This window comes from Bubalus kerabau, chromosome 10 (genome assembly GCF_029407905.1).
Source record: "Bubalus kerabau isolate K-KA32 ecotype Philippines breed swamp buffalo chromosome 10, PCC_UOA_SB_1v2, whole genome shotgun sequence".
NCBI classification, from domain to species: Eukaryota; Metazoa; Chordata; class Mammalia; order Artiodactyla; family Bovidae; genus Bubalus; species Bubalus kerabau.
In genome coordinates this window covers 54,772,057-54,793,225 of record NC_073633.1, presented here as the reverse complement: position 1 = coordinate 54,793,225, position 21,169 = coordinate 54,772,057, and the positions used below count along the sequence as shown (strand labels likewise).

The window sequence follows — 21,169 nt, the reverse complement described above, 5'->3', positions numbered from 1 at the left end:
TCAAAGAGTTACTTTCCATCTGAGTTTCTACCTAAAGTTTGCCAAAGGTCAAAACAGCAAATCAGTCAGCTTACAGATGTCTCATCATGTGCTTAATGTGGTGGTGTTTTCACCAGATCTGAGAGCTGAAAAGTGGGGCAGAGGTTCTCCAGATTCCCCTCTCTGTCCAACCAGCCCATTTCACACCTGCATTTCCATTACTGCCTAGACCCTGCAGACCACTAAGTGCATTGGACATTAGCCAGAAGTCAAGAATTAGCAACTAGCAGAGCATCCTCTACAAACAGTAAATGTAAGAATTTAGGGATAGTTATCAACACTGCCCCAGCCCTACCCCCAGCTGAGGGGAGATACCTGTATGAGCAAGCTGTCCGCAGGGTCCTGGGCTAGAAGCCTAAGAACAGCGTCTTCACCTGGTGAATGGAGACAGATATATCAACACACATACCTGTTTAGCTCGCAGCCTAGCCTATCCATGGAAGGAAGGACCAGAGACCACGTGACTCTTGGAAGGCACCTGGCTGGTTGGGAGGAGAGTAAGAGGGAGACGTAATTCTCACTGCACTGACCCTTTGTGCCTTTTGAAATGTGAACCAGGTGTAAGGATTAGCTCTCCTCCATGATCAAGACCGTGTGAAGTGTGTGGAGAGCTTCCTCCCAGCTGTGACACTCTCCCTTAGATTTCGGGGTGAGGTTGAAGTGTTTCCTTCACCAGGTCATCCTTCTCAACCCTCCCAGGCAACACCGCTGTCTTCTTGGTGCACCTGTCCACTTGTGTTACACTGCCTGGACAAGAATGCTGTAGCCTGACTCACTGACATGGGAGCCCTCGAGGCTGGGACAGGATGTTGTTTATGCCTATGACTCTTACGGGAACATCTGCAGTATTTGCTGAACACACCATCCCACCCCTCTTCCCAGTTTGAGGCCCCTGCAGAAGCTGGTTTTCACCTGTATAAAGATGAGCAGAGATGGAGGGGTCATTCTGGGATTTCTCCCAAAGAAATTTCTCAGTTTATCCCTTGGGTAAACAGAGATGCGCAATACAATCTTCTGTTTATAATGAAAGGTGCACCATCCACTCTTGTTATGCTGCCTGTGCTGTTCCAGTACACTAGGTGCTAACCACGTATGGACATTGATTATTTGCAATGTCGATAGCATGACTGAGGAATTAACATTTTAAATGATTTCATTTAAATAAATGTAAATGTAAACAGCCACATCTGGATAGTAGCTACCATATTGGACAGCTCCTTTCAAGAGCTTTCTTCCTCGAGGGGACAGCCTTACCAGCTGAACAAGACAACCCTGAAGCCTGTCTTGATTTTGAAACAATTAATTGAGAGCAAGGTCCACAAGTACCTGTTCCTACAGTAAAAATTCAGTTTTATTCATCTGTTTATGACACAGTACTCAAGAGGCAAAGTGTTTCACATCATAGATTTCACTTCCAAATCCTTGGAATGTTCATTTCTTTGGCTATAAAGAAGGACTAGCCGGGAAAGCCAGGTAATGCGTAGGAAACTAAACTAACACAAGAGCGGGTGGGGTGGGCAGCGCTAATGTCATCCTCCCAGGGATGGGCACAGGGGGCTGTTAGCCGCAAGCTGACTGTGGAGAACTGTTAGCTGGAGCATGGAGCAGCCGTCCTGGATGCTTGGGCTGTCGCAGGGCTTCAGTCATCCCCACCACACAGGTACAGCAGCGCTTTCTGGTAGTCGCCCTTGGTGTCTTGCTACAAATGGCCGAGAAAAAAAGAAATTCTAGGTCAGGAGACAGATCCAAATTCTGCAGGAACAGAGAAGCAGGCCCACGGCACATGGAGGCCCTGTGGGACCTGCCCAGACGCCCCCACACCATCAGAGGATCCTCAGAGAGTGGTCCAGGGGGATTACTGCCACAAGTGTAGAAAACAGGGGGTTCAGGGGATTAACATGGTAAGTGACCAGAGGACAGAACCTGGTCTGCTCCTCCTGCACTGAGGTCCTGCAGACACCACCCTCTTTCTCCCCGGCCTGCACCCTTTCTTCCAGAGAAGACACACGAGGCCCCTTCCTGTCTCCCTATGTTGTTTTGTGGACCTGTAATGTCACGTGGGAATAAGCTGATAGATTAAGGAAATAATTACTTAGAGTCTAAATGGCCCCAGAATTTTAAACATATGCCCTATGAAATCTAGTTGTAGTGAACTCAGCTCTGAATTCATCCCCGGTGACCACTGACATGCCTTTGACATTTTCAGGATCTTTCAGAAAAAGGGGTTTGCAACATACGTCTGAAGAGAACACAGTGGGAGGCACCACGGTGACTGCAATCAGTGCTTATAAAAGGCTGCTCCATCCCTCCAAACAGGGACAGGCTAAGCCAGGGGAAGAAACAGGGGTTCCGAGTGAGGAAATGCTGCCCAGGCTTATCACAGAGGAGTTTCAAGAAATGCAAATATAATAAAATGCAGTTTGAATTGACTGAAGTCTTTTCAGGATGTTAGCAAGTCTTACAGGATCACTGTCATGAACACCAACTATCACTGTAGAATAGGTGTGGGAAATATAAAATATTTGCCTGATTCTTTAACTTTCCAGGACACCTTGTAATAGCACTTTGAGGATAAACCCTGATGTTTGATGAGTAGCATCTCTCCCCTGGGGAGTTAGGAAACAGAAAACCACCATTTTGCCATTGTTCTGACAGACACCCACCTGGGACCCCCAGCCCTCTGATGGCCAGGTGGGGCCTTACCTGAATGTAGTAGTACAGGGACTTGCCGTACTTTTTCTTGAATTCAGATCTAATTTTCAACATGTCCACTTCACTGCGCGAGACCATGATTCTAATCAGGACCTTGTCGCGAGTACCCTTGCCCTGAAAATCAAATTCATACTCCCAGTTACAATTCACTGACAATGTTAATCATTAAAAAGGAGTCTAGCGGGGACTTGGTGATCCAGCGGGTAAGACACCAAGTTCCCAACTCAGGGGGCAGAGGTTCAATCCCTGATTGGGGAACTAAGATCCTTAATAAAAAATAAAAAGACAATAATTAAAAAAAAAGTCTAGTCGGTTCTCTTGCACATCAAACTGATCCAGGTTCTTGATGCTGCCCTAAGAGATTACAATGATAACATTGAAACTGCTCCCTAAAGAACAATGAGCATCTTGGAATTCCAAACACACCAGGGGCACAAACCCCTTCACACCATGCATTTAACAAACGTGAACTGAGCACTAACTACCACAAGGCTCAGAGTTAAAGCACGCGAGTTCACCCATGTAACACAAAGCTCCTGGCTCTTGGGGGCTCAGGGAGCACACGTAACCACGTTCACCACAGCTCTGTGCCATCATGAATGGAACAAACAGTAAGGACCACTGAGTTTACTTCCAGAAGCTTACACCAGAGAACAGGTCAAACGTGACATGGAACCTAAGGGGAAAGGGAAGTGAGGCCGTGTGGATCAGAGGGTGGCCCAGGAAGAGGCGGCAAGGGCTCGGAAGCACAAGGCACATGTGACAAGCGGAAAAGGGGACGGGACTGTGGGAAGAGATGGCCACTGAAGGGAAAATTGCAGGGCTGGCTTTGGACTCACATAGACTCAAGTTCAAGTCTGGCTATGCAACCTCAAGCAAGCTGAAAGCTTTCCAAGCTCCATTCTCCTCCTCTAGAAAGACGGCCACACAAGCCCCGTAGGTTTTTCAGTAATGATTTACGATGAGGTCAGCAGCACAATGCCTCCTGCACAGTGGTTGCTCAGTAGCCTCTCTCTTCCTTGCCCATCCTCACCCTGGGGCACCAGGGGGGAATCACTGAGAAAGCTGAGCAGGAATCTAACATGATCACCATCTGGCATTTTCCGTCCTGTGGCACTTTGTTTTCTGCCTGTCCATAAAAATGCACTGAAGTAGCTGGGAGAAGCCGAGCGAGACTGAAAACCGCTGGATTGCAGGCTTCCCTCTGTCGGGTGCAAGCACAGCTGCCCAGTGTGGCCACCCAGACAATGGGGTCTCTTCCGCCATCCATTAGTTAAGGAGACTTAGTTTGGGGCACAAAGAAAGAAAAGCCTAGTGCGGAAACATGGACCTCTCGGCCGGCTGCTCTTACCTTCATGGAGTCATACAGTCTGTCAGCAAAATACAGGGGCTTGTTCTGAATGCACTGGACTGCGGGGAGAAGAAAAGGGTCAGCAAATGGGCTGCATAATGGGAAATGCTCAGGGAAGACTGGGGATCCTCTAAAGCCCCGAGGGCTTTCAAATCAGGGGAGTCTGAGGGCCACAGAAACTGACGCATATATGTGTGCTGCCCCCAAGGAGAGAGCCCTTTCCCTGGTTATCTTATTCTGCCTGGGCAGCTCTCCATTCTACCAACATAAGCCCTTCTTCAGTCCCACATCTTAAATTCATACGGTGAAGATTATGAAACTACCTACAACACGTAAAGAAGTCACACTTCCCAAAGCCACTTGAATTATCAGGATGGTCATTCGTTACTTCTCTGCTTCAGCACAGTGGACTGAAAGCTGATTCCACTGGGACGGGGCAGTGGCGGGGGTGGGGTGTGTGTGTGTGTGTGAGTGTGTGTGTGTGTGTGTGCGTGCACTTGCTTACCCAGATTCAGAAAGGCATTTTCCAGGTCTCCTTTGACCTCCTTCCTGATGCTCTCCAGCATGTCATAAGGGCTGTAGCTCTTGTACCTTTCAAACACTAAAGAAAAGCAACAAACAATTATTGTAACAGAGCCACTAAGAGAGCTGTCAGTGGTCCCCCACAGAGCTACACGTCACACACACATGGATGATCACAGCATCCTGGGGGTTAGGGGCTGCCTTGTGAACCAGGGCCAACGCTGCACCAGTTGCCCTGGGACAGCCCTCCCATGCATCCGTCCTGAATGGCACAGCTCAGGGCATGTATTTTGACCATCTTCATCTCTATAGAGTGGAACCCATTTTATCTAAGCTACAAGAAACAGTACATAGCACCCAGCCAAGTCCATTATTTCAAAAAATATGGCAAGATAAAATGACCTAGACAAGAAGAGGCAGCCCACCAAACAGGCACCAAACATGGAAAATATTTAGGGGCAAAAAAAAAGCATCCAAAATGGGAAAGAAGGTTGAATGGATTTGATGAGGAAAAGTTCGTGAGATTACAGGGTGCAGAGTGGAGAATGAACTCTGTTCTGGCAGACCCGAGCCCCAACACAGACACCTTCTGGCAATGACCCAACTGAGAGGGCCCTTCATTCAGGCTCTGGGACTCGAAGACCTCCCCAGAGCAGCACCCACCTTTCTGGAGGTGGCACACGCTCCGCTCGGTCATGATGCTGATCCACTTGGGAACATCAGTTCCTTTCCTCTTCACACCAGCATCATAGAGATCCTATGAGCACAACCAGCCAGGAAAGTTAATCCCACAATCCAGAGAGCAAGGTCATTAAAAACACATCATGCAAAAAAAAAAAAAAAAAAATCTATGCGTTCAAAATGCCAAATGAGAAAGGAGGATGGCACTGCAGGCACAGGAAGAATGTGCTCTTTTCTTGATCAATGTCAAAGTCTTGATTAAGAGCAGTCTTCCCGAGGCACAGACATGCAGTATGAGACTAGGCTGTGTGTGAGGCTGATGCTGAACCAGTCTTCCCTGAACGCCAAGGGAAGAACCAAGAGCTCATCTACAGAAGGACAAGCCAATGCTCACTAGTGCCTCCAGCTCGCCTCCATGTGGCCCTTCCATCTACTGAAGACAGCTGCAGGTCAGGTACCCACCCTGGGCTTCTTAGAGACTGAGAAAATGATGTAGCTGGGGAAAAAGCTGCTTCAACCACATTCTCAGTTTCTAGAAAATTTAGGGGCTACAAGTAATGCTAAGAATGTCAAGGAAGGAGGGAGAAAGGCTTATGCAGGAGCCAATACTCATTGAGTGACCGTCCACTATGTGGGCGCTGCAAAGCCTAACTTCCATTTCTTTATTAAAACGCTTTTTCTACCTTCTGCTAAAAGTACTATGTGAAATATACTGAATTTCAAAACTAAAATGAATTAAAATTAACCTTGTTCTTCAGCTCCTCTGAAATACACTGAGACATCTGTCGACCCTCTGGGAAAGGCAGGCAGTTCACAGTGATCTGAATCAGCTTCCCAACTAGTTCTCAGTGATTATGGGATGAGAAGCAGCAGGAGTTCCATTTGGCCAGAAAGGAAGGAAGGACCTCTGCCTCCCTCGTCTTCTCCCCCACCAGCCGGGGCGGTGAGCTTGCCCGTCCCTGGCCACGCCTCTACCACCTCCTTCCGCGGGTGTGCTGTATATACTGTGTTAGGGTTCATTTGCAGCAACTGCACACCAGTGCGCACAGCTGTAGCACACCCTGCGGAAACTGGTTCCTCCATACAAGCAAAGCCTGAACGAGCAAACGTGAGTCAGATGCTGATCCTGTAACTAACACCGGCATTATAAGGTCGTATAACTATGGCTCCCAGAAAGTGAAAATGAAGCCCACAGGTTCTTTGACATTTCTCCCTCCCAAACATGGAGTCCACCTTCTCTTCCGCTATCTGGAGGCTAGACCTAGGGCCTTGCCTCTAAAGAACAGAGTGTGACAGAAGTGACAGTATGTGGCTCTTGAGATCACGTCCTAAATGGCACCTGGCTTCCTCCTGACACTGTCTCTCTTGGATCACTCTCTCTGGGAGAGCCTGCTGTCACGCTGTGGGAACACTCAGACAGCCCCTTAGCGAGGCCCATGTGGAAAGGGACTAAGGCCTCCTGTCAACAGTCACGTGGGTGGGCCATCCGGGAAGCCTCCTGACACAGTCAGGCCCTCAGAGGATGCAGCCCTGGTCAACAATTTGTCTCCAACCTCAGGAGAAGCCCTGAGCCAGAACCACCCAGCCAAGCCACTTCCCAGTGCCTGACCCACAGACACTGAGAGGCAATACATGCTTGTGGTTCTAAGCCACTGAGTTTCGACATAATTTGTTATACAGGACAGATGACTACATAGATGATCCAGAGACTAGGAAACAAAACATCAAACCAAGAAGCTTGGCACTGACCCTGGCGTCCTGGTCAATGAGTTCATAATCAATGACAGAGCCATCCTCTGCTCTCCGACCCTAAAAGAAAAAAAGAGAAAGAACATCAAATTTATATCTTTGTACATTTTAAAACTGAAAATGTTGATTTTTCCCCAACTCATGTAAGCCACTATTTACTGAATGGACACTCTCTGAAAATTTTTCTTCACTTAAAAGTCTAGGCAAGACCAAGGATTGCTACAATAATTGAGGCAGTGAAGTGGGGCGCTGTACCCTCTGTGGTACCCATTCCTGGGCTAAGCACCTTACAGAATCCACCCTCTGTCCACCCCCCAAAAAGGTAATGATATTTAAATTCCTTCCCTCGGAGAGTACACAATCCAGAAGGAGAAATAAGGATGGGATAAATGGTAAAGCAACACAGTATCTGTGGCTCTAAGTCGATGTGAAATGAAAAAGAAGGAAGAAATCCGTCAAGTAGTATCATCAGCAAAGTCTATGGACAACGGGGTGCAGCTAAGGTAAAGCCAAAGGATGCATCAGATGAGGGTGGTACTGGGGAACGGGAGAAAGCCCTTCCACGCAAGAGGAAAGTCTCAGAGGAGTGAGGTGAGCAGGGGGAAAGCCTGGGGAGGAACGCTAAGGGAGGGCCAGGGCACAGAGGATGCCTGAAGGCAGTTGAGAGTTTGTATTTGATACAGCAGAAATGAGTTTTGATCAGGGTACGAGTAAATCGGTACAAGTGGATTTCAAAATGACGGGTAGGTGGCCACACTCAGGGCAGGTGGTAGAGAAGGGAGCTAGGGAGGGCGGAATGGAGGTGTGGCAGCAATGGAGGTGTGGGTGGAGCGTGCCCACTTGTCTTCAGGGCTCCTGGATGAAATTCCTCTTCCCTTGCAGCGCTCAGTCATTAAACTGCACGTGGGTCAGAATTCAGACTTAGAAGGGAAGTGCCTTTCAGCTACATTAATGTGTTAACCTTGGCAAACAAGCAAAGACCTTCTCTCCAGGCAAACCACTACCTGGGCAAACCATCCCTTAAGAAATGATAACATGTGAAAGAAACAAGAGGGTCACTTCCCACTGGGTCCTATATGACAACAGAGAGAGGCAAAATGACTTTCCCCAAGTCACAAGGCTGGCACAGAAATCCAGGCCAGGAGCTAAGAGCTGCCTCTTCCTCCTCTGGCCCCAAAGTCCACCTGACCATACGGTCTTGCAGGATAAGAAACCCTATTATACAAAAACGACAACTCTGCAGTTGACAGTGCAAACCCACTGTCAAAATACAGCTGGAATTTCTGAGGCAGGCCCAGAGGACTGAGTTAATTCGCTCCTGAGTATAAAAGGAGGTATGCAACTTGCATTGGGAGGAAGCAAGGACAAAGCAATGAACCGGAAACTAACCTTTGCAAGGGCGACCATCAGCTTGCGGAAGTCGCCAGATGTGTCGGAAACGATGTCCTTCTCCAGATCGGTCTTGTACACTTGGAAAACAACACATCTGGTTTAACACTTCCTGCCTAGGCAGCCAGCCACCCCACCCATCCCCTGCCCACTAAGCCTCTGAAAAGCAGAAATCTGTGGCAGCGTGGATGTACCCCTAAAAATGAGGGTGGATTCTCAAGAAGGAATTTTACCCTCAAAAAATCAGAACTAGTATTATTATATTATTATCAGTGATAAGGGATACACAGAGCAGGATCAGACAGGGGATCCTCAAGCTCAGCTTTGATCAGGGACCTCCTGTCTAGCTAAAATACTATTTCCCAAACTTCTTGATACACTTATTTAGAACATCAAACAAATTGGAGGACTATACACACACACACACACACACACACACACAAAACTGTGCTTTATATCTACTGATTGAGAAAATGCACAATGGCAAAAAACTAGTAAGAATTAAAGGGTACTTTTGAATGAATTTGTATTTTATTACTCAAAATAACACCTATGTTGAAATGAAGTACCACATATCAGGTACACTGCATCATTTACTCCACCTCTGGCCTCCTATACTGCTTGGTGCACATGGGTTCTGCTGTCTCTTGAAACAATGATCCACAGTCAAGTCTGGGAATCTCCTCAGCAGACACTGGACAGCACTCAGTACATGAAATCCACGGGGGATACTTTCTACTTCTCCCCATCAGATCTCTTTTGTTTCATAGTCTCTGCTTTCCCTCCCGTATATCCTTCTGAACTAGTTCTAGGGGGATGTAGTCACAAAGCCCAGGCCATCAGGAGATGGAGGAGAGTGACCTGGTCACAGCAAACCCCCGGACAGTCCAGATGGCAGGTGTTTCTACACACGGAATCCAGGGATCCATCCTATCCTGAACACCAGACCAGGGGCCAGGACAGTGGTCCCGGAAACAAGGTGGAGTGGGTGCACCATGGAACTGGGGCTACTCACTTTCCTTGTAGACTCTGTTGATTTCCTGCAGCTCCTGGTTGGTCCTTGAGCAGATGATCTCAATGAGAGAGTCCTCATCAGTCCCCAGCCCCTGGGAACCAGGCAACACAGACATTAGCAGGGAAACCCCTCCCGGCCACTAGCCCACTTCTCTGAACTCAATCAGGTAAACTGCACACACGGGTTCGGTCTACAGTGCGCCCCTTTCTGCATTCCTCCGGAGGGATCTGTACTGATTCCTTGACACAAGGTAATGTTATATTCTATTCCTTTAAAAAAAAAAAAGCTTCACCAGAATAAAGGATGGTTTAACTGGCATGTTTTTTTAGCTCAACTATATATATATATATATAAATTTCCTTACTATATATACACATATAGTGAAATGGGAAGAGACAGTAATGGAATACACTAAAATGTTAAAATATAGCCCTTTTTGGCGATGGGTTTATAAAATGAATAACTTCATCTTCTCCTTATGTTTCTTTATTTTTCAACTCCTCTAATAATCAGCCATTATTTTCATAGATAAGAAACCATTTTCTTTATTACACAATTCTGCTCATTAATTTAAAATAAAGGAATATAGAGATTTTGAGCTGTCATTGGAGGCCAGCATTGTTAGATTGAAATAAGTCTTTGACGAGGGAAAGGTATAGATAAGATAAAATTTTTAGCTTTACCTCTTTGAAATGTAAAACTGGGTTAATGTTAAAAATTTCATTCTTGTACTTCCATTTTTGCTTGATTACTATGCACTCTTCAGGCATTTTAGAGAAGCAAAAGGAAATAATGAAGTGCCAAATAAACCTAGACACCAACACTTTATTAAGGAATGAGAATTTGATGGGTGATGTATTCAAATTTAATATATACACTTTTGAGCTGGCGTGCCAGATAGCTTGAAAGGACTCAATGAAACATGTATTTCAAAGCTGGCTTCATGATCAAAGTCAAGATTTAATAATCAGGATTCTCTAATACTCATCTTTCCGAATATGGAAATATCACTTTGAACTAAGCAGAATTACAACTGTTTAAAATGTAAATCAATTATAAGGTGTTAATACAATAAGAAACTTACTTATCCACATGAGAAGTGTGTCAGCTATTAATTAAACTTATTAGAGTTTATATGCCCCTAAAAAAGTAGTTTGTATAATATGAGCTAAGCCTCAGGTTAATAGTTAATTCTGAATTTTATTCCTCAATCTAATCTATGAGCCAAGGCCTCTTCTCCCAAAGTTTTTAATCATGATTTGTAGAGGTGCTTGCAAAACCAAAGTTTCTTCCCTTAGCAAAAGGTCTACACAACATTCTATATAAATATTACACAGAGACTACGAAGCATCTTCAGATATTTTAAGGGGCAGTTTGTCAATCTCGAGGATGTAAAAATAGTCTAAAAAATAACTCATGCATTGGAAGAAATGTTATTTCTTAACATTGTTGAAATATAAAATAGGTATAGCAACATAGATTTGTTTTCTTGCATCACTGATATGCCCATTTTAATATAGGAAAATTCTGACAGTGTTTTTTCTCTATATTTAAAAGTGACCTTGGCAATTTCAAACTTGGCCCAAGCTCTCCACAGACTGTCCACAGTTCCCATCACAAGGGCAATGTCTACTGTAACATATGGCAGATACTGCCAGTGGTATTGCCAGAAGTCAAAACAGATATTTTTTTAAGCATTGTTCAGTTAATGTCACTCGGAGCTTTATGGATTTCAGAAGGGTACTCAGCTGTGATAGCTAATGGACGAGCTGGCCCAAGGTCAAAGATCCAGCAGGCAAAGCACGTTTCATTGGACCCAGTTACAGAGATTACAATGGCGATGGACAGCTCTTACAGGTCTGTTTCAGGTCACTTATACCTAATAACAGATACAAGTAAAATTGCACAAATCACAACTAAATGAATTCTTGGAGAAAATAAGATAGACTGATTGGAAGTGATGATGGTCAGAAGAAACCCAGGAGAGGTTGGTTCATCCACGGCTCCAAAGGTCCCAAGACTGAGTGTTTTCAGTGTTCTTTTTATCAAGCAGAATCTTTAAGTGTTGTTGACATCTTATCATCCTTAATTATACCTTCCCTCCAACATAGTCTACTTAGATAACTCAGAGCAAGTCTGCTCAAATAAACTGAGCACAGCTTAGGCTTAAGCCGGAAAACTGATTTCAGAGCAAATAGCAGCCCTGAGCTATCAAGTTCTGGGCCCTGGAAATGCCTGGCTGGGAAGCTGCCTCCCTTTCGAAGTGTTCTGTGGGAGAAGTGATGACAACTGAACTGTAACATTAGCTAGTGACAGGCTTACAGGTCTGTCTCTCCATTAATTCAGAAATGGTGGCATCACAGAAAACACACTCGGACTTAGAACTGCAGCTTTTCCCTCTATACTGAGGCTTTACCCAGCTTTACCAGCAGAGGGCAGTGACACATTATTCAAAATGTCACAGGCACCTTATGAAAAGGATTCTATGCTTTGCTGTAACATGTGTTTATGTTTCTGTATCTATTGCATTTATGTAACACTTGATGTTTTAGGTACACACAAAATACAGGGGCACTTGCAACCTGGAATTTTTACTATCTACTTTAACCTTAAAATCCATGTTCAAAATAACTGCAAAAATACAAACAACACTCAGCAGTATGTGCTTTGAAAACACAGGAATCATTCATGATCTGAAATCTCCCTTAATATCCACAGTGATATTCTGATTTTGACCGAAATTTGAATCAAACAATGGGACCAGCAAGGAGAAGGTCAGAAGAAGAAACAACCAAAAGAGCATCAGCAGATTTCTGTTAAGCTTCACTTAACAAAAGCTATGAGTTTTACTTTTGCCTTAATGTCATAACAAATCTTTTTTAAGGAGGAAGTGTAATCAAGGAAGTAGTTTTTCCAAATGGTATTCCAATTGCCCAGGTGCCAAGCAGTAGCAGCTGGTAACTGACTTCTCTGCATCATGAAATTTCTTTACAGTCTTAAAAAAAGTAATTGAAATATTTTTGGTACAAATCCTGAGACTTAAAGCTTCAGTTCATTCCCCCAAAATGACTCCAAATGAGAATTCAACAAAACTGAAAATCACCTAATTATACTCAGAAAGCTGTAATTCACAAATATTAATGGCAGATTTGACAGAGATTGCATTTTACACATGTTTACCTTCATGGACGCTTTCAGCTCGGAAGCGTCATACTGAGCAGGTGTTTTCAATAGGCCCAAAATCACTGTCTCCAGGTGGCCGGACAAGGCTGACTTCAGTGCTGATGCAAGTTCCTTCAGAAAAACGGGCGAGAACATGGAAAAGCTGGTTAGTAACTGATAGTCCCTTTAAAACTAATAAGACAAAAATAGAGGCCTCTGTTTGTAAAGCAGGTTGTGATTCTTTGACAACTCTGGGGTGTTGGGTCAAAGTATTCTTCAACTGCATTCCCTTTGGCCAGACCCAAAGGTCAGAAACCGGAAGATCAGACCTTGCTCTGATAAAATCCAAGCTGATTCTGCCTTCTCCCTCATAAATAAAATGAAACCAGAGCGGCACACAAAGCCTCAAAAAGCTATGAGTGAATGCCTTTCACAACTTGCTTACACTTCCCCGTGATTCAGCCTCCAGAGGGCAGGGCCCTTTCCAGGGTCAAGGGTCTTGCTAAGAAGGAGGTGGTCAGAGTGGAGAGCTGCCAGGGAAGCAGAGCCCTCAAGGCCTGCTGATAACTTCCTGTAAAAGACTTTGTGCAACTGTGCCAGAAGTGGTTCCAGAAAGCCTCCAGTTGAAACCAGAGGCCACCACGTGGCTGAAAGTAGGCTCATGAAGTTTTCCTATGCAAAACATTTCACCTATTGAGAGAACCTCTGTTTTCCATGCCAAGTTGGAATGGTGCTGACAGAGGTAGTGAGGATAAAGTCCCCCCATTCACTCCTTAACTTCCCCATTGTGTACTGTTTCTTAAAGGTTCCACTGTCACCGTAAAAAATCCACTGACTGATTTCAAGTCAGAGGCCTGAGTCAGAAACATATATGCAGACAGATATCCCAATTCAATGTGGCTTTTACAGATGCTTCCTCAGGGATTAAACCTCCTACAAACCATGAGCACTGAGTGATGGCTGAACTCTCTTGTTACAATAATTTTTCTTCTTTCTTTTCACTTTTTCCCTCTTCTTCTGTCCCTTCTTTCTTCCTTCCCTGCTCTCCAGCAGCACCCATGGCATCTATGATGTTTAGCCTCTAGAGGTGTGTGCAGGCTTTAAGAGGTGATGTGCAGCCTGCTTCAGAGAATCTTCTCAAATCATTCACAAATGTCGAGAACTGAGATGGGTCTTAGAGATAGTCTGGACCAACCCTTTCATCACCTACTTTCTCCGGCTTCCCCAAGTCCTAGTAACACCTAGCACTTAGGAGGGGACTTTCAAAGCTACTCCTTCCAATTATAGCACCAATTTTCCAACTTGAAACTTTGAGGTTAGGTAATTCCAAATTTAGTCTACCCTTGACACTTCCCTCCATCCATTCTCTGTTCAGATCTCAAATAGCATCTGGGCACCTACTGACTTCTTCCACTTCTATAATAAACTTCTCATGGGCGGTCAACTTCCTGCTTCTCACACTGTCAAGCACAGGGCTTTGTACTCTGCAGAAACTCCAGATATGTTTGACAATTAAAATACGACCATTCCTTATATAGAGAAACCTGGCATCTGCTCGAACATGAAAGAAACATTAAAATCAATCCTCTGTCCCAGCGCCTGTCCACTTCTACTAGCTGTGCCCATGCTTGCCTCTTACCCAAGCAGTCTTGGCCCCTATTGTTAGACTCTACAATACAGGGCTTTTCCCATTATTATGCAAACAATAAGGTTTTGCTTTGAGGATTTCCTTCAGAAAGTATCTCAAGGGACTTCCCTAATGGTCCAGTGGTTAAGACTCCACGCTCCCAATGCAGGGGGCACAGCTTCGGGGAACTAAGTTTCCACATGCCACACAGTGCGGGCAAAATAAAACAAAAACAACTGTGCAAAAAGTTATCCTAAGTATTTTATGTATCTCACTTTAAAATATAACAACTCTCCTTAGTCCAAGGCTGACAGACATCAAGAATCAGTAGGACAGTGAGCTGACCCCAGCCCAGAACAAAGCCTGTGAAGTCACCAAATCCAGCATGATTCTGCAGTATCTTCCCTCTAGCGGGGTATGCAAGAGCTTGGTTCTCCATCTGTCTCATCTGAAATTGAGATCCAGGCTTCTATGATTCAATGTACACTTGTGTGTCCACACCCAACTGTGTTCGAAGACCATGCCCTGTAAGCTGAAGGGGCAAGTACAGGCATTTTGTCCAAGGAGGTGGGCCTTCTGCTCCAACTGAACTCAGCTCTACCAGCTCACAGATCCTTTTGGGAAAGGAGAGAAATAAACACTCCCTTCCATGCCTCACTACAGTAGGTTAGTAAAAGTCTAGCTGGAAGAATGGAGAAGGCAATGGCAAGCCCCTCCAGTACTCTTGCCTGGAAAAATCCCATGGACAGAGGAGCCTGGTAGGCTGCACTCCATGGAGTCGCTATGAGTCCGACGCGACTGAGAGACTTCACTTTCACTTTTCACTTTCACGCAATGGAGAAGGAAATGGCAACCCACTCTAGTGTTCTTGCCTGGAGAATCCCAGGGACGGGGGAGCCTGGTGGGCTGCCGTCTATGGGGTCGCACAGAGTCGGACACAACTGACTCGACTTAGCAGCAGCAGCAGCTGGAAGAAGAGCTTTATTGCATATGAGAGGAAAGAAACCACATGCTTTCCTATTTATGTCCTTTCCAACTGTTTGAGAGGTTGGGCTTGGGCTTGACCTGCAACTCCCTGGACCCTGGGGGTCATGCCACCCCAAGTGTAGAAACATCTTTTCTAGAATCCTTCCAGCTTACCTCCACTGTGACTACCATCTTTTCTAGAATCCTTTCAGCTCACCTCCACTGTGACTATGAGTGAAAACTAAAACAGAAGCTGCAGGAAGCCATGCTTACAGCACTGTCCAAGAATAAATCAAATGCTTTTAATAGCAAGAAGTTAAAAATAAAGCAGCTTGTCCTTAAAAATAAAATTTCCTAACACCGCAACAAGTGAACAAGTGCTAGGCTGATCCTTAACCGCTAGCAGACAAGTAAGTGAAAAAAACCAGAGAAGACCCTTTCAGCAATGGCAGCATGGCATATTGAAGATGGCCTGGAGACCAAATAAACTACACTAACTAAACCCTGGTGGTTCCAGAGGTCTTAAGAACTCAAGTGAATTTTTTTTTTTTTTTACTTTAATGAGAGGTGCATGTCAGGATCAATACTCAATAGAGGTTAGTGTCCTAAGATTAAATTAAAAACATTTTATCAAGAACCAGCAGAACTCATGAAGGTGAAATGAGTGGCTACATGTAGAGAAGCGCATGCCCACCACAAAGTAAGCATTCAGTAAACGATACCTGCTGCTGTTGTTCCCCAGCCTTTCTATTTCTATTTCCAGAACTGCTGCCTCTACATGCTCTGGCTTGGAAGAGGTTGTGGTCTTTATGAATGACCTCCAAGCACCCCAGGGGCCACACATGTGTGAGCTGTGACTCTTACAAGGATGGAAGGGGGAAACCTTGGATCCCCTAGGGTTCCAGAAGGCGCTTGCTGGTAAGAGAATTCATGAAACGAAAATCTAATGGCTGAGGACCTGAAATTCAACAAGCAGTGCCCTACAGTCCTGCGCCTGCTGTACCTTCTTGGTCCTTCTCTGGTAGGCGAAGGCAATATCCTGTCTCTGTTCATTGCTGCGGTTGGTCAGGATGTTGACGATGGTGACCTCATCCACACCTACGAAGATACAAGTTGTGAAGTTACTCAACCATATACTCTAGTCCTTTGGGTTTACAAAGAAGGGTTTAAGCATTTTTTTTTCAACCTGATTGTTCTCTAAACTGAAATACCAAGACATTAAGGTTTGTTCTCTTTCTTTTTGTCAGCACCCTCAACTCAACATGTACATCCTCTTTATTTTTCCTGACAACCTCAAACCTCAAGCCCAACTGGACCTCTAAAATATCCGTATTAAAAAAAAAACAAAAAAAAAAACTACTTTATTCATAAATTGCTTTCTGGAATCAACAATAGGAGGTGCATTTGTGGGCTTCAGCAGTCAAATGAACAACAAAGATTTAGAGGGATTTTAAATGAAGGTCCGGAATTGCCATTTAACTGGGGATTTAACAGACAGTAACTGCAACCTGAATTAATAGAGACAATTATTTATATTTATTGCAGGATTATAGCTATATAAGCAGCTAGGTATAATTTCTATAATTATAGAAACTGTCATGACAAATGAGTCAGATTTAATATGGCAGTTGTATTTTAATAGCGTAATTGATTAATACAATTCTACTTACCGAAGACTAAATTGTTTTGTAAGGAAAATAAACGTTCCACTGCTTTTAATCTTCAATAGGCAATTTTAATAATCAATTTTATAACTTTATTAAAAAGAGTAAGTGTTTTAATCTAAATTAAATCTAAATTGGGAGCTTTGAAGTGCCACCAAAATATTTTAGTACCTATTTTAATTGGAACATGTGTATTTACAAAGATAAGCAATGCCTTCTGGTATCTGAAACTTTGCAATTTTACATCAGAAATATTCCTAACATGCCATTTAACTGAAGAAAGCACAATTTTTAAAATTCAGAAAGTGAAAGGTCTCTCCTGACTGATGATGAACTTTGTTTAATAAAAGGAAGAGCCTTTGCCATAACAGGATAGGTAATTTCTGAGTGAGAGAGAGCACAGTGGTGAAGCCTACAGGGTCATACATGAATTGCAAACAGCCTGGCCTAAAGGAAATCAGGAGTTGCCAAAGTCAGAACTCTCGTGCTCTGAAGCAGAGGTCATGAGCAGACTGACAGAGAAGGTACTCTAAGCTCTCAAGTGTGTTAGAAAGATCAAAAGCAGAAAGTTAGAATTTCTGGGTATAAAAATAAATAAAATTTATTTTTGTATTTATATACTCATTTCTATGTGATTTTATACCGATGTTAGGGCTTCCCAGGTGGCTCAGCAATAAAGAATCTGCCTGCCAATACTGGAGACATGGGTCCTATTTCCGTGTCAGGAAGATGCCCTGGAGAAGGAAATGGCAACCCTCTCTGGTATTCCTGCCTGGGAAATCCCAAGGACAGAGGAGCCTGGGGAGCTACAGTCCATGGGGTGGCAAAAGTTGGGACACAACTTAGCAACTAAACAACATACCAATGTTAGTCAGTTACCTTAACTGCATTTATACCTTCAGCCAGTGTCAATGTTGACACCCAACTGCTGAATATGAAATTATTTCCAAGATGCTTATTTCAGCACTGCATATAATAAATAAACAGCGAAATGTCTAATAACTGATTAAATAAATGTTTTTGTTCATATAATGGGGTACTATATAGACATTTTAAATGATGGTATTAACTGACATGAAAAAATGTTCACAATATACTGTTAAGGAAAAAAATGGGTTGCAAACCAGTATGCCTAATCTAACCTGATTTTTGTCAAATGAATGCTCATGTGTAAGAAAACACAAAAACCTCTTTATACCTCTTTTTTAAAATTTCTATTAAGGGTATAGCTGATTTACGGTATTGTTAGTTTACACCAAAATTTTAATAGTGATCATCTGAGTGGTAGGATTATAGATAATTTCAAGTTTTTGTCCTTTCAATTATCTAGAGTTTCCAAATTCACCATGATGAGCATCAAAAGGGTATTTTGAAAAAATATATACACTGTGAATGGCATATAACCACTGATTTAGAGTCAACTAGTGATTTCACCTCATGAGACTCCTAGTGTGGTTCTAAATACTTTAGTTAGAATAAAACATGATATGCATGATAGTCAGGAACTGTATCTGTATCATTCTCTTTGGTTTCTAAGACATCCTAATGCAAACATCTTACGTAACCTTCACGACAACAACGTGGCAGGGTGGCTATTTCTCTTCCTGGTTTATAGGTGGGGAAGCTGAAGCTGAAGCTGCTGTTACCCATGGAAACATCTGCCCTCCTGGGGTCCTGGTCTCTACACCAGGATAAGGGATCTGAACCATGACCTCCAGTTCTGCTTCCACAAAACACTAACACATAAAATTGAACTTGAACTTATATTTAGTCTCAATTAGGTCCAAGCCTGATAGATTTCTTCACAGACTCATCAAGGCTTTTGGGACTACTTTAGGGTATGTCTGGGCACATGGGTATGCATGGCTACCCACACAAGTGTGTTCACAGGTGCTCTCTCTCTCAATAGTCTATACCTCTAACTTTATATTAGAAAAAATGCTTGTTTATAAATGTCTTTTTATTTGACACTTAACTTTCTTACCCAAATCTGAAAATGCTGGGAAATAACAAAATACAATTATATCCTCTAACCTCTAATATTTCTGAAACCAATTGGGGTTGCTGACCTGAATTCAGGCCAAGAAAATTGACCCATAAAAAATTATTCTTCCCTGGAAACAAATACAAGGTTGTGTTTGTGTCAGAATAGGTCCTGAGCCCACCTGAATGACAGTCACGTGAAGCTTTTATTAAAAACACAACACCCTGGGCCCCATCCTGAGATCTGATTAAAGACACTTGGGGACATGGGACCTGGGAAGCACCATTTCAACCAGCTCCCTGGTATTCTTTTAGAATCACCACTAGAGGTGGAAAAGCATGGGTAGGGATTGGAAAGGCTGCTGGCAATCTGTCTTGTGTATATTAAATTGCTTCTACCACCTGCTTCATACCATTTCTGTCCTTTATTGAGCCCATCTTTGCATGAGATATTCCCTTGGGATCTCTTATTTTCTTGACGAGATCTCTAATCTTTCCCATTCTATTGTTTTCCTTTATTTCTTTGCATTGATCAATGAGGAAGGCTTTCTTATCTCTCCTTGCTGTTGTTTGGAACTCTGCATTCAAATGGGTATACCTTTCCTTTTCTCCTTTGCTTTTCACTTCTCTTCTTTTCACAGCTATTTGCAAGGCTTCCTCAGACGGCCGTTTTGCTTTTTTGCATTTCTTTTTCTTGGTGATGGTCTCAATCCCTGTCTCCTGTACAATGCCACGAACCTCCATCCATAGTTCATCAGGCACTTTGTCTTTCAAATCTAGTCCCTTAAATCTATTTCTCACTTCTACTGTATAATCATAAGGGATTTGATTTAGATCATATCTGAATGGTCTAGTTGTTTCCTCTACTTTCTTCAATTTAAGTCTGAATTTGACAATAAGAAGTTCATGATCTGAGCCACAGTCAGCTCTCGGATTTGTTTTTGCTGACTGTATATACAGCTTCTCCATCTTTGGCTGCAAAGAATATAATCAATCTAACTTCAGTGTTGACCATCTGGTGATGTCCATGAGCAGAGTCTTCTTTTGTGTTGTTGGAAGAGGGTGTTTGTTATGACCAGAGTGTTCTCTTGGCAAAACTCTTATTAGTCTTTGCCCTGCTTCATTCTGTACTCTAAGGCCAAACTTGCCTGTTACTCCAGATGTTTCTTGACTTCCTACTTTTGCATTCCAGTCCCCTATAATGAAAAAGACATCTTTTGGGGGTATTAGTTCTAGAAGGTCTTGTTCAATTTCAGCTTCTTCGGCATTAGTGGTTGGGGCATAGACTTGGATTACCATGATATTGAATGGTTGGCTTTGGAGACGAACAGAGATCATTGTCACTTTTGAGATTGTATCCAAGTACTGCATTTTGGATTCTTTTATTGACTATGAGGGCTACTCCATTTTTTCTAAGGGATTCTTGCCCACAGTAGTAGATATAATGGTCATCTGAATTAAATTTGCCCATTCCAGTCTATTTTGGTTCGCTGATTCCTAAAATGTTGATGTTCACTCTTGCCATCTCCTGTTTGACCACTTCCAATTTGCCTTGAATTATGGACCTAACATTCCAGGTTCCTATGCAATATTGCTCTTTACAGCATTGGACCTTGCTTCTATTACCAGTCACACCCACAACTGGGTGTTGTTTTTGCATATCAGTAACCTCAGATATGCAGATGACACCACCCTTATGACAGAAAGTGAAGAACTAAAGAGCCTTTTGATGAAAGTGAAGGAGGAGCGTGAAAAATTTGGCTTAACACTCAACCATCACTTCATAGCAAATAGATGGGGAAATAGTGCAAACAGTGACAGACTTTAATTCTTTGGGCTCCAAAATCACTGCAGATGGTGACTGCAGCCATGAAATTAAAAGACACTTACTCCTTGGAAGAAAAGTTATGACCAACCTAGACAGCATATTAGAAAGCAGAGACATTACTTTGTCAACAAAGGTCCGTCTAGTCAAGGCTATGGTTTTTCCAGTAGTCGTGTATGGATGTGAGAGTTGGATTATAAAAAAAGCTGAGTGCCAAAGAATTGATGCTTTTGAACTGTGGTGTTGGAGAAGACTCTTGAGAGTCCCTTGGACTGCAAGGAGTTCCAACCAGTCCATTCTAAAGGAAATCAGTCCTGAATGTTCATTGGAAGGATTGATGCTGAAGCTGAAACTCCAATACTTCGGCCACCTGATGTGAAGAACGGACTCATTTGAAAAGACCCTGATACTGGGAAAGATTGAAGGCGGGAGGAGAAGGGGATGACAGAGGATGAGATGGTTGGATGGCATCACCAACTCAATG

General features: G+C 43.5%; 1 protein-coding gene across 1 annotated transcript in view; it reads right to left on the bottom strand.

Moving 5' to 3' along the window:
- Positions 1–1,372: 1,372 nt before the first annotated feature.
- ANXA2 (annexin A2) overlaps positions 1,373–21,169 on the bottom strand; it is a 44,598-nt gene continuing 24,801 nt past the window's right edge. The window contains exons 4-13 of the mRNA XM_055537767.1: positions 16,217–16,311; positions 12,639–12,752; positions 9,459–9,549; positions 8,444–8,523; positions 7,055–7,114; positions 5,288–5,381; positions 4,608–4,703; positions 4,103–4,161; positions 2,743–2,865; positions 1,373–1,738 (exon numbers count right to left, since the gene is read on the bottom strand). Coding sequence (XP_055393742.1) covers positions 1,679–1,738; positions 2,743–2,865; positions 4,103–4,161; positions 4,608–4,703; positions 5,288–5,381; positions 7,055–7,114; positions 8,444–8,523; positions 9,459–9,549; positions 12,639–12,752; positions 16,217–16,311 — 872 coding nt within the window. The 3' untranslated portion in view covers positions 1,373–1,678. The remainder of the gene's footprint in view (positions 1,739–2,742; positions 2,866–4,102; positions 4,162–4,607; positions 4,704–5,287; positions 5,382–7,054; positions 7,115–8,443; positions 8,524–9,458; positions 9,550–12,638; positions 12,753–16,216; positions 16,312–21,169) is intronic.